The sequence below is a fragment of the Nannospalax galili genome, unplaced genomic scaffold (genome assembly GCF_000622305.1).
Source record: "Nannospalax galili isolate Female #2095 unplaced genomic scaffold, S.galili_v1.0 scaffold585, whole genome shotgun sequence".
In the NCBI taxonomy this organism is placed as follows: domain Eukaryota; kingdom Metazoa; phylum Chordata; class Mammalia; order Rodentia; family Spalacidae; genus Nannospalax; species Nannospalax galili.
The window spans coordinates 417,356-431,227 of NW_008354016.1; the positions used below are offsets into that span (position 1 = coordinate 417,356).

The window sequence follows — 13,872 nt, forward strand, 5'->3', positions numbered from 1 at the left end:
GTTTTCAAATTTAGTAGCATATAGGTTTTTAAAGTATTCCCTTATAATGTTGTGTATCTTTCTAGTGTCTGTTGTGATATTTCTCCTTTCATCTCTGATCTTGTTGATTTGGAGGTGCTCTTTCTTTCTTTTGGTTAACTGGGCTAGTGGTCTGTCAATCTGGTTTATCTTTTCAAAGAACCAGCTCTTGGAATTGTTGATTCTTTGTATTGTTTTCTTTGTTTCAATTTCATTAATTTCTGCCCTGATTTTTGTTATTTCTTCTTGTCTGCTGGGTTTGGCTTTCATTTGTTGTTGCTTTTTGAGTGTGTTGATTTGCAAAGTTAAGACGTTTATCTGTGTTCTTTCTGATTTTTTGATGTAGGCACTTAGAGCTACAAACTTCCCTCTAAGAACGGCTTTCAGCGTGTCCCAGAGGTTTTGTTGTGTTGTATTGTCCTTTTCATTTAATTTCAGGAATACTTTCTTTCTTTCTTTCTTAATTTCTCTTTTGACCCATTCATCATTCAGGAGTGTGTTGTTTAATGTCCATGTGTTCATGTGGTGATTAGGGCTTCTTTGTGTGTTGATTGTAAGCTTTATTGCATTGTGGTCTGATAGAATGCATGGAATTATTTCAATCTTTTTGTATTTGTTGAGGTTTTTTTTGTGTTCCAGTGTATGGTTGATTTTGGAGAAGGGTCCATGGGGTGATGAGTAGAAAGTATGTCCTTTGGTGCTTGGGTGGAATACTTGGTAGATGTCTGTTAGGTCCATTTGATACATGGTATTGTTTAATTCAGATATCTCTCTGTTAACTCTTTGCCCTTTTGATCTATCTCATTAGACAGTGGGGTATTGAAGTCCCCTACTATTAATGAGTTGGGATTAATCTGGGTCTTAAAGTCCTGTAGTATTGTTTTGATGAAGTTGGGTGCACCAGAGTTTGGTGAATATATGTTCATGATTGTAATATCTTCTTGATTTATTGTTCCTTTGATCAGATTTAAGTGGCCCTCTTTATCTCTTCTGCTTAGTTTTAGTTTAAAGTCTGTTTTGTCAGATATTAGAATTGCTCTACCTGCTTTTTTCTTAGTACCATTTGCTTGGTATATTTTTTTACATCCTTTCACTTTAGTATAGTGTCTGTCCTTGAAAGTGAGATGGGTTTCTTGCAGACAACAAAAAGATGGGTTTTTTTTCTTAACCCATTCACCTAGTCTATGTCTTTTTACTGAGGAGTTCAGCCTGTTAGTATTTATGAAATATTAATTAATATTAATAATATTAATGAAAGATGTATATTGAATCCTGTCATTTTTATTTCTGTTTACATTCTTGATATAGCTGTACTTTTCCACAGTTATACCTTCATTGATTTCTTTTCGCAGCCCGTTGGGTATAGTCAATAATACTGAAGGTCTGGTTTTGTGGACATGAATTCCTTCAGCCTATTTATGTCATGGAAGATTTTCTTTCCCCTTTGAGTGTAATAGACATTTTGGCTTGGTGTAGTAGTCTGGGTTGGTATCTGTGGTCATTTAAAACTGTGAGTACTTTGTTACAGGCTCTTCTGGCTTTAGTAGTTTGCCCTGAAAAGTCAGCTGTAATCCTAATCAGTTTTCCTTTATATATGTCTTGTTGTTTCTCTTTTGCAGCTTTCAGTATTATCTCTTTGTTTTATGCGTTTAGTGTTTTTACTATGATGTGCCGTGGCGAGTTTCTTTTCTGGTCCTGTCTCTTTGGTCTTCTATGTGCTTCTTATATTTGTGTGGGCATGTCTTTCTTTAATTTTGGGAAACTTTCTGTTGGGAAATTTTCTGTTTGGGAATTTTCTGTTGAAGAGCTGGTCCATGCCATTATCTTGGGATTCTTCTCCTTCCTGTATTCCTATGGTTCATAAGTTTGGTCTTTTTATGGTGTCACACAATTCCTACATATTCCATTCTTGTGATTTCTTAAATTTTTCATAATCTTTGCTTGAGTGGTCTATTTCGTCCACTTTATCTTCCAGTCTTGATACTCTGTTTTCCATTTCATTCATCCTATTGGTGAGGCTTTCTCCTGTTGTTTCTAATTGGCTTACTGAGTGTTTCACTTCCTTCTTCAGTTTAGCCTGAGTATTCTTCAATATTTCTAACCCTTTTCTTATTTCATTCAGAAGTTTATCCCTATCTTCCTTCAGTTCTTTGATTCCTTTGTGTCTTCTTTAAATTCACTGAATTCTTTTATTGTGTTTATAATTGTTCTTTTGAGTTCCATTTCCTGCGTTAACTCTAGGGGGTTCTCATTGTACTCCTCTAGAGGACTATTGGTATTTGGTGGGGATATGTTATTTTGGTTTTTGATGTTATTATTCTTTCTCTGTGATTTTGACATGTGCATTTGTTTTGTAGTTTCTGATTCTTGTGTGAGACTCAAGGCTTCAAGTTTAGGTCTGCTGCTTTTTATGAACTTTATGTGTCTTTGTGGTTTACTTTTTGGGCATGAAAGGCTCGTTCTTCTAAGTCTCCAGTTCTCTCTTTTGATTTTTTTATTGGAGTGTCCAGATTGCTTTTGTCTTCAGGAATTCCCACAGAGGCCCAAGTCAGATGTGGATCAGATGCTATCAGGCTTTCTCCTATGGTCTGGATCCCTCCAGGACAGATTTTGAGTTCAGGAATTTGTGGGTTGGACTGGCCTAGGAGCTGGGCCCAGGAAAGACGCTGGTCTAGGGCAGCTGTTGGCTGTGCCACCCAGAGATGCAAAGGAAGATGGTGGCAGATTTTGGTTCCAAGGGCTCCTGGGTTCTGCACTGAGGAGCTGGGTTGGTCAGGATGCAAAGGACCAAGAAGAGAAAAGGTCAGCCTTGGCATCCAGGAAAGAGGCTGGGGGGTTGTTCAGACCCAGGGAAGCAGAGGGAAGTGAGGGTGGGGCCAGGCCCAGAGCGCCCCAGGTACCTGAGAAGGAACTGAGTTGCTACAGGATCTGGAAGCAGTGATGGTTCCTCAGGTGTCTCTTGTGCTAAGACAGGAATTGGACAGGACCCATGCTAGGAAGAGAGATTGGGGGAGAGGGAGATGGGAGGGTGACTGAGGGGTAATCAAGGCATGGAGGGCGTGATCGACTTAACTGGCAGAGAGAAGCCTGCAGGTCTGAGAGAGCCTAGGGAGAGAAGTTTAGTATGAGAAGGGTTACCTCAGATATTTTGTAACAGTAGTCCTTGGTTAGAGTGGGTAGTAATGAGTGGCCCAGCCTTTTACTGAGCACCTCAGTTCCGGGCAGATGTCCTTGCAGAAGTGCCTTTTATATGAGGTTGCAGTGGTTCTGTGCAGGTCTGTGGTTGTGACTGTCTTGTGATGGTTACCATCTGGTAGTTAGGGTAGGAACCCTTCTGTAATAACCTCTACCCTTATAGTTGAGTGTGTGTTGTACAAGGTATATCCTTATATCTTGGAAAATAGCAACAACAACAAATAACAAAACATGGTCATGTACTGTGTGACAGGATCTTTACATGAGCTGCATGTACTGGAGAATAAAGTACCTACTGCCTACCTCTGTGTTCTCAGTCAGCACTGATATGAATAGGATTCACCATGCTCTTTTTGGATTTAGTTTTGGTATATTTGGAGAAATTAAGGTTATATGTATAAAAATTTACAGTTTGGAAACACTGTTATGTAACACATACTTTCAGAAATAGTTGTGATCACTTGAACTAAGTCTTGAATCAAATACTCGACATCTCTAGCCTGGCCTTATATGTGGCTAGGACCCCCTGAAGGGGAGCGTGTCCGCAGAAGTGTCCTCGGCCGCTGCCTCTTCCCTTCTCTCTCGTCTCCTTTGCCAGTTCCCTCTTCTGGCATGAGTCTCCCTCCCACTCCTCCATTTCTTTGTCTCCCTTTCTCATTACTGCCTTCATTCTTTGTCTTTTCCTTTGTCTCTTTTTTCTTCTAGTTAATTTTAAAATTTCATGTTGTTTTATTTTGTCATTTTATGTCCTTTTATTTTGTTATTTTACATTTTGTTATACTATCTTTTTTAAGTGCATGAGTGTTTTGTCTATATGTATGTAAGTATACCATGTGCATGTAGTACCTGTAGAGACCAGAAGAGATTGTCAGATCCCCTGGAATTGGAGTTATGGTTTGTTGTTAGCTGCCATATAGGTGCTGGGAAAAGAACCCAGGTCCTCTTCAAGAGCAGCCAGAGGTTAAGAGCACTGGATGCTCCTGCAGAGGATCCTGGTTTGGCTCCCAGGACCCATATGACAGCTAACAACTTTTATCCCTAACTCCAGTTCCAGGGGTTCCAATACCCTCTCCTGTGGGCATTGCATGCACAGGTGCATCTGTGTCCGTGCTGGCAAAACACTCATACACATTAAAAAAAAAAAAATCACTTTAGGTGTTGTGGTATGGATTGTGAGCAAAGTTTATTTTCAAGGGCAGTGAGTCTCTGATGCAGGCATTAGCATCACAGTTCTCTAGACCCCAGACACAGTGGCTGAAGATGCTACTTTTCTAGATAGAATTTTTGAAGCAAAAACAGGCATATGCAAGTTATGCACAATCATTTACATTAGAAAAAGCATAATATGTTTTCAAATCAACAAGTTTTGCCACATGAATCATCTGTTTTTAATTCATAGGAAAATAATAAATTTTAAAGGCTTAGAGCATGGCACAAAATATCAAATTTTTAATTTACACTTATTTAAGTTTCAAAAATAGTATTTTTGAAAAGCTGTTCTTTAAATTTCTTTCCTGTGTTAAAGAAGAGCCTAGACTCTCAATTAAATGCATTTATTCAGATTTTTAGTTTTCTTTAAGTGAGATACTATTAGAATTTTGACAAAATATATAAAGTAGTTATAGTTAGCTTCTTTTAGAAACTGGTATTTTCTTCTTGGCTGTTTAAAATAATTTATATTATTAACATAAAATTATATTATAAATTGATTTAAGATAATTCCTATTATTATTAATTTCATATTACAAATTTAAAAGTAATGATTGGCTATTTTGATTTTCTTGTAGGTGCTCCTCAAACTGTATGAATTTTCCATGCATATCATTTACACTGGAAATATGTGTCCTTTAGCATTTTTAAAATAATAGAACAAAAGTTACATTGCCTTTAAATTATTTTCCTCTTTTTGTAAGAGAGAAAAATATGGTAACTGCTTACTTGTCAACATTTCATAACTATTTGATTGGCTATTTTGATTTTCTTGTAGGTGCTCCTCAAACTGTATGAATTTTCCATGCATATCATTTACACTGGAAATATGTGTCCTTTAGCATTTTTAAAATAATAGAACAAAAGTTACATTGCCTTTAAATTATTTTCCTCTTTTTGTAAGAGAGAAAAATATGGTAACTGCTTACTTGTCAACATTTCATAACTATTTCTTTTAACTGTTTCTTATAGGTGCACAGTTGGATAAGATGGGATTCACAGTTCTCAGAAAGTGCATCAGTGCTGTTGAAACACGAGGTACCAATCATGTTTCACTTGATAGTTTTATTCATGGAGGTCCATAGCTATGCAACATCTAAAAGTCATCTAAGACACACCTTGCCATGGTTAGGGGTTACTGCAATAAGTAACCCCTGTTAATACAAAACACTTTATTCTAGGTAACAGAATCAGTTATTCCTGTATTAGAACAATGTGGAATTTCTCTTTTTCTTCCATGTAAATGTGAGAGAACGTCACATATTTCTCTTTTTTAAAATGAGGTCACGATTAAAATGGAATTTCATTTGTTTGTTAGATCTGCCATCACCAAATATCACAGACCAGATGGCTTAAATGGAAATCTATTTTCTCACAGTTCTGGAGGCTGGAAGGCCAAGATCAAGGTGCCTTCTGTTTAGGCACCTTAAACCAAGATCAAGGTTTAGTGTCTGTTGAGGCCTGTGTCCTTGACTTGCAGACTCCGGAGTACCTTCGCACTGTGATCTTATGTCCTTACTTTTCTGTGTATATCATGTCCCTACTCTCTCTTTTGTGTATTTAGATTTTCTTTTGTCATAAGAAATGACCTCACTACTCCCTCAGAGGCCTGTTTTCAGAAAAAATGTTGTTCTAAGGTACTGGCATTTAGGACTTGGACATGTGAACTCTGTAGGGATGTAGTTCAGCTTATCAAAATCATTGGAAGAATAGGCAGCCAGTCACTTTGCCTTCAAGCACTTTAAAGATGGTCTCTTGGGGATCTCATTAAACATGATTTTTAAGGGATGGTGTTAAGCTCAGTGGTGGAGGCTAGCACATACAAAGCTCTATGTTGGAACCTTAGCAGATGCACATACATATACATATACATGTAAATAAATATATATCTTTATTGAGGTACAATTTGAGTATAGTAAAATTCACTGATCTTTTTTTAAAATTAATTTTTATCTATTATTTTTATTGTATATGTATGAGTGTATGTAGATAAGTGCACCCATGTCGTGCAGTGCCTGCGGAGGACAGAAGAGGATGTTGGATCCCCTGGAACTGGAGTTACAGGCAGTTGTTAGCTGCCACGTGGGTGCTGGGATTCGAACCTGTGTCTTCTGTAAGAACAACCAATGTTCTTAACTGCTGAGCCATCTCTCCTGCCCAATTCACTGATGCTTTAAAAACTTTTTTTATTCTTTGAGATTTCATACTTGGATACAATGTATTTAGATAATATTCTTCACTGATGCTTTAAAAACTTTTTATTCTTTGAGATTTCATACTTGGATACAATGTATTTAGATAATATTCACCCCCAACTCCTCATTTAACACCACCCATTAACTCCTCCCAGACCCACCTCCTCTCCCCTTCCTCTCCCTCATCTTACCACCTGGCCAAGCTTCAAGTCCTTTTTTAAAAAAATAACTCATTGAAAATGGGTGTGGTGGGGCACACCTTTAATCACAGTACTCAGGAGGCAGAAGCAGGCAGATCTCTGTGAGTTCAAGGCCAGCCTGGCCTACATAGTGAGTTCCAGGCCAGCTGGGGCTACAGGGAGACCCTGTCTCAAAAAGACCAGAAACAAAAACACAAGACCAAAAAAACCCTCATTGAGTCAAGTTGGGCAGCTAATATACTCATGAGTGTGGGGCCATCCACTGGAGTATGGTTGACCCAACTGGCCTCATCCTTAAAGAAAACTCACTCTTCCTCCCCTAGAAGCCATCCTCTATCAGTAGCTCTTCAGTTAGGGTTGGGGCTTGAAATTCATTGATTTTAATTGTCCAAACTGATGGGTTTCAAACAGTGTATACAGTTGTATAACTGCTGCTACCACAATCCTAGATTTCTGATTTCCCCCACATACCCTTCTGTGCCTTAGCAGCACTTTCCATTCCCATCTTGGTCTTTGGTATCCACTGACCTGCCATTTTTCATCCTAGTTGCCACAGGAAAACATTAAGTGTTTGTAGGATAGAGTCATGCATGTAACTTATAGTATTTTGAAATCTGGCATTATTTAGCATATGACTTTTGAGATTTCTCTTACAAGGTTTATCCATAGTTCTTATTTTAAAAAATTTATTTATTATTTTTATTTTATGTGTATGCATGTATTGCCTGCATATAGGTAAGTACACCTGCAATGTCCAAGGAGGACAGAAGAGGCTGTCAGAGACCATGGGACTGGAGTTACAAACAGTTGTTAGCTGCCATGTGGTGCTGGCTTTGAATCCAGGTCTTCTGCAAGAACAACCAGTGTTCTTACCCACTGAGCCGTCTCTCCCGCCCCTGTAGTTCTTTTTAAAATGAGAGGTGGTGTTCTGTTATATGGCTGTACCATAATTGGCTTATTCATTCAGTTGTTGATAATTACTGGGGCATTTCCATTTTAACTTTAAGGAAAGCTAATCTATCTGTGATCATAAAAGCTACTAAGAAAATATACTGCCATTGCTCTTGGCAACCATTCCAGCAGACTTGGGGAGAAACAAATAATTGAACATTGCATCACAGCCTGTTCGGGAGGTTGTCGTTCTCCATTCTTTAGAAACCTTATGATATATGGATAAGTTGAGTGTTTAAGACACTCTTTTATATTGTATACTAAAGTCTGAATTTGGATAATTTTCTGTGAAAGTAGGTTTTGTTATAAAGCCAGACTGCTACCTGTGAGCTTAGAATGCTAGATAATAGATAAATAAGAACAGTCTTATGATTTGGGGTTCACTTATAAACAAGCCCTGGAAAGCTGCCTTGCTCACACCCAGCCAATTCAAACTGACAGGTCAGACTTGTGTTCATTTCAGCATTTGTCTTGTTAAGCTCACAAAGTTCATGTTCTTATTGCTTCAGAAATGACTACACCTTCGAATATTTTTCACTTAATACTTCAGGTGTCTTTTTTTCCCCCAAGGTCCTTATGTTCACACTGTACTTGTATCATTTACATGCTCATCGATGCTGATGAATTCTCTTTCCAAAGGGTATATTTTACACATACTTGAGTCTGTCTGAAGACTTTCTGATGAGGATGTGTGGTTTTATGGAATGTTGTATACGTTGAATGGGCTAAACATGTTGCAATCTGCATGTGTTCAATGCACTTCTAAGTATATACATTACTTTTAACAGAGAATGGGCCTACACTTTCACAATATATTTTCCACTTAAAAATAGAAGCAAAAAATACGTTTTCCTTTTTGAGGTCTTTGGTTCCCCCAAAACTTCCATTATTGAAATCCTTTGCTTTCAGTAGAATAATAAACTAAATATAGTGTTTGAAAGCACTAACAGTCAGAGCATATTATTATAATGAGAGACATGGTTGAATCTCTTAGGCTTTTATTCTAAATTTGAAAGTTCCTTCAGTAAATATTGTTCTTAATGATTTCCTTCAAGTCAGCTCTCTTTGACTTTCATTTGTGTATTTTTTAATATTTTATTTATTTTTATTTTCTGTGTATGAGTGTATTGCCTGCGTGTATGTGAGTACACCCACGTCGTGCAATGCTGCAGAGGTTGGAAGAGGGCTTCAGATTCCCCTGGATCCAGGTTCAATTCCTAGTACCCACATTGCGGCTATTTATTAATTTTTTAATTCTATGGGTAGTGTTTTCTCCATATCAGGTGAAATCTAGCATGTGTTCCTGTAGTAGGCAACTTCTAGATCTCCATGGCTTAAACACAAGCTTAGCTTTCCACTCTTCAAGTGCTAATTGAAGGCTTTGTTCATCACTTAGATACTTGGGCTTTTGGAGCAACCAACCTAGTTGATGGTTCCTGCTAGAGAGAGACAGTTCTTAAGGGTTTTAGCTAGCAAGTGAATCCTCCAGTTTGAAATAACTTTTGTTCACAACCAGTGGAACATAGGCAAATACATGCCTCCAACTCAATTCTAAAGAGTCTAAACTCATCACAACCTGGAAAATAGGCACTGGACTTGAAATAAGTGATGAATATATGTCAATGACTGTGGTGCACCTCTTTGGTACATATTTAATGAATACCAGCATTTAACAATCTGATTTCCTTAGTGCCTCTGAGGGTAGTTAGGTGTTCAGCCTGTGTACTTGTAGGGAGACAAGCCACTGTCTTCTTCAACTCCAGCAGCATTTATTGAGATCTTGAAGAAAAGAATGATTTCAAATCATTGCTTGCAGTGTTTTTTTTTAATCAACAAATTTATTATTTTTATTTTATGTGTATGAGTGTACTGCCTGCATGTCTGTGAGCACACCCATGTCGTGCAGTCCGCAGAGGTCAGAAGAGGGCTTCGGATTCCCCTGGACCTGGAGTTAAGGATGGTTTGTAGCCACCCTGTGGGTGCTGGGACTCGAACCTGGGTCCTCTAAAGAGCAGTCAGTGCTCTTAACTGCTGAGCCATCTCTCCAGCCCTAGTTTGCTGTGTTTTAAATATGAGTGTTGATGCCTGAAAACAATCATTTTATTTGGTTTGAGTAAACTAATTTTTTGTTGTTGTTGCTGTTGTGTAGCCTTTTTCTTAGCAAGCTTTTTAAAAAGGGACATTTGGCATTTTATTAACTTTATTTGCGATGTCTCTGGAATTGTTCAAAACGTTGGTCAAATGTCTAGCTTTTACTGTAGTCCTCAGCATCTCAAGAAAAAATAACCTTTGGTGTAGTAACATACTATCTATCTTAGATAATATGTAATAGGTAACATAGATAATACAAGCTATATATTATTTATAATATGATATACAATATATACATATAATTAGAAAATAAGGAATATGGATACTAACATATCTTGGTCTGGGTGGGACTGTTTCTCAGTTATTCTCTGATTTGAATCAGTTGTATCACATGCAGGTAGTTATGTGCTATGAAGTTAACAGCATGTCAGATCCTTTTATCCATTTGATACCACTAGGAATTTACAGCTTATAGTATACCAAGTTGAAGGTGTTTATTATTATTATTTATTTATTATTATTAAGGTGTTTATTGCCAGCCTTTCTAGCACATTAACTACATTGGACCTTTAAAGGTACTGATGAGGGGTACCGATACTTAGTCTGACTTAATGGCTAATGGGTGTTTTAAAAGTTCCCTACATCATTATAATATCCAGTAACAAAATTTGGGACCCATTGCCCTTGTGTGTTGGAAAAATAGGGTTCACATTTGTTGCTGTTAGTGTTGCTAGTCTCCTTCCACATGGGGATCTTTTCTTTTTAACTTCTTTTCTTAAAAAATAATCCAACTTAAACAAGACAGAAGTTTTGAAGAAGATAGCACAATGTTCTTTTCCTTCCTTCTATAACAGATGACCTATCATAGTTTAGCCCTAATGCCAGTTGGAAGCAGTCAGTTAACCAGTATTTATTGAACAATCTCAAGGTGCACATAGCCTTTCCCCAGGCCTTAGAATACATATTAAAAGTTGGTTCCATATAAACCTTGATCCAGTAATAGTAGGCAGAGCAAAAAGATTTGTAAGCAATTGAATTATTCCAGGTGATAAAATAAAAATATGGCAAGTTTTCACAGATTAAGAGAATCTGAGTACACATTGATGGATTGGAAAAGACTCAGTGTTAATTGAGGACTCTGATTTAGGAGTGAACTTCTTTAGATTTAAAGGTAGGGAAAAATTATAGCTTGACATTCAGAGAAACTTCAGCTAAGATGTAGAGACAGAATGTAGCTGAGACAAGCCAGGTTTGATTGAAAAGGAAGCACAAAGGAATAGTAAGAGCACTACCTCAGCCTTTGTACTTAATGCTGGAAGTGCTGGGTCAGTGCTAGAGGGTGCTAAAGAGCAGAGTTGCAGGCTTTACAAAGTTAGTGTGAAAACTAGTAACCTTGTGTGGAATGCACAGCTTGTGCATGGGGAGGGGTGCTCTCTAAGTAAGGTGACTGAGTAATACAGTCGATTAGACGGTGCAGATAGTGGAGCCACCTGAATGGTATTTCTGGAGTCATGCTGGCCAGTTAGTGTTTGGTTATACATGGAGGCTTCTGTAAGGAAAGTTTGGATAAGTAACTAGAACACCTGTGCTTCAGTCCCACCTACTTACTGTTTCTATGTGACAGCTATGGTACAGCTATGTGACAGCTACCTGTGGTAGATTGTCCCTTTGTGGAAGGGGATCCTAGGCCATTTTATATAAGCTTTCATCCACTGTCTTGACCTCCCTGAAAATGAACCTTACTGTGCAGGTGTAGTGTGGCTGGAATGGTGGGCTGCTTGGCTTGCATTTCTGGGGAAAGAAATGCAAGCATTTTCTTTAGCTCCTTTGATGCATCTTGATTCAGGGCTGCCTGGAGGATCCATTTAATTTTTTCTTTATTTTTTTTAAAAATTTATTTATTATTTTTATTTTATGTGTATGCATGTATTGCCTGCATGTAGGTAAGGGCACCTGTGTTGTGTAATGCCCGCACTGGTCAGAAGAGGCTGTCGGATCCCCTGGGACTGGAGTTATGGACAGTTGTTAGCTGCCACGTGGGTGCTGGGATTTGAACCTGGGTCTTCTGAAAGAACAACCAGTGTTCTTAACCACTGAGCCATCTCTCCAGCCCCTTATTTTTTTCTTTAAATAAATGAAAAGATGTATTTTGGCTTTCAGATTTGCAATTAACAGGCTATAATCAGTTGTTCTGGCGTCTTTGCCCTGTGACGAGACAGAGCATCATGGAAAGAGTGCACAGTGAAGTAAAACCATTCACCATGTGGCCAGATTGCAAAGAGAACCAGGAGGGGCTGGATTCTCTTTTAGGCCATACTTGGAATGACCTAAGGACCTCCTGGTAGACCTCTTGTTTCCACAGCCTTTTTTGACATTAAATTTCCATACTTTGGGCATTTGGGCCTTTGGAAGTCACTTAAGATCCATACTGTAGCATTCTACTTCTGGCCTCCCAAGGTTCATGTTTATCCCACTATGCAAAATGCATTTAGTCCACAAGTCTTAAGTCTTGTAGCATTGCTCAGAAACCTAAGTCAATAGTTCCTTTTTCCAACTCAAAAGCTTCTCATGGCCAGGAGGCAAAAGGGCAGACCCTACCCCTAAGCTGAATTCTTCAGGGAAAGGGGAATGGTCCAGGTTCCTATTTATATGGATTATCAGGAGGAAGGAATTTTGGCCTTGAACAGAGCCAAAGTAAAGGTGTTGATGTTGGAAAGAATGTGATGCTTCTGGAATCTAAGTCATTATGTTTGATTGGAAAGGCAGGAGAGGAGTGAGGTGGAGGAGGCACTTACCTTGCCTTTGGGTGGCAGGAAGTTAGGAGGTTTAAGTGTGGCACTACATGATACTTTGGAAGGATTCTTAACTTTTATGAAAAAATGTAGCTAGTTCATATGCATGATCTTCACAACCTATGTTTGTAGAGATGAAAAGCTAGTTTTTGTATATAGGCGATATTCTTTGTGTTTATCTTAATTTTTCTCGTTTTTCTCTGCATTGTTTCTCTGCATTGTTTTTTACCCTGAAACATTCAAATTTCTCATTTGCTGGTTATATTGCCTGCATATTTATTATTTATGTTTTACTTCTAACAACAATCAGTACCTTGTATATGTAGTAGTAAGCACTTAATAAGAAGTTGCTTTGGCTTGGGAAATTCAGAAATGTAACCAAGATGTCATATTTGCAGTTTGATAAATTATAATTCATAAAATTAATGGAAAAATTTATTTTTCTATTTGTGGTTAGAATTAATTTTTTTTTTTTTTGGGTCTTTGGGTTTCCCTGTAGGCCCAGCTGGGAACTCACTATGTAGACCAGGCTGGCCTCGAACTCACAGAGATCCACCTGCCTCTGCCTCCCAAGTGCTGGAATTAAAGGCGTGCACGACCATGCCCAGCTATAATTAATATTTTCTGTTAGGGTCCGTGACTTGGTGGGTCTCTTTTGGAGAACAAATGCACGAGTGTGGAGATGCAAAGATCAAGCCGTGACTTGTCTTTTGGAGAACAAATGCACGAGTGTGGAGATGCAAAGATCAAGCAGAGTCTTATTAAACCAGCTAACTGGGGCCGACCGTCCTTCCAGGACACGCAGGTCTGGTTAGAGCGATCGACCATCGACCCTTTTTAGGTAAAGATTATATAGGCTCCCACAACCGTTACACAAAAGCCCGTGTTTATACAGCCAATAGTTTCAAAGCAAGCATTTCACAAACCAATAACTTTAAAACAAGAAAAATGTTACAACTCCCTTCAGGTGTCTCAATCAGGGAGAGATGCTTGGTATATGCCTGGCATGGCTCTTTCCTGTTATCTTGTGTAAGCAGACATGTCTACATGACATGACACAGAACAGGTCAGGCTCCGGGGGCTGTAGCACTTGCCTCTATCTCCGGATGCCTGTGTCTCCAGTTGAGTTAATTGGTTACAAGCAGTAAATTTAAACAAGTAAATTCAAGCAGTAAATTCAGACAAGCAGTATATTCAAACAAGCAGTAAATTCCTGTTTCC

At 38.3% G+C, this 13,872-nt stretch overlaps 1 protein-coding gene across 2 annotated transcripts in view; it reads left to right on the forward strand.

The window, feature by feature from the left end:
* The window catches only part of Arhgap10 (Rho GTPase activating protein 10), a 415,566-nt gene that overhangs the window by 205,379 nt on the left and 196,315 nt on the right, over positions 1–13,872 (forward strand). For both annotated transcript variants that reach the window (XM_017802706.2, XM_008851102.3), the window contains exon 13: positions 5,395–5,460. In XM_017802706.2, coding sequence (XP_017658195.1) covers positions 5,395–5,460 — 66 coding nt within the window. The remainder of the gene's footprint in view (positions 1–5,394; positions 5,461–13,872) is intronic.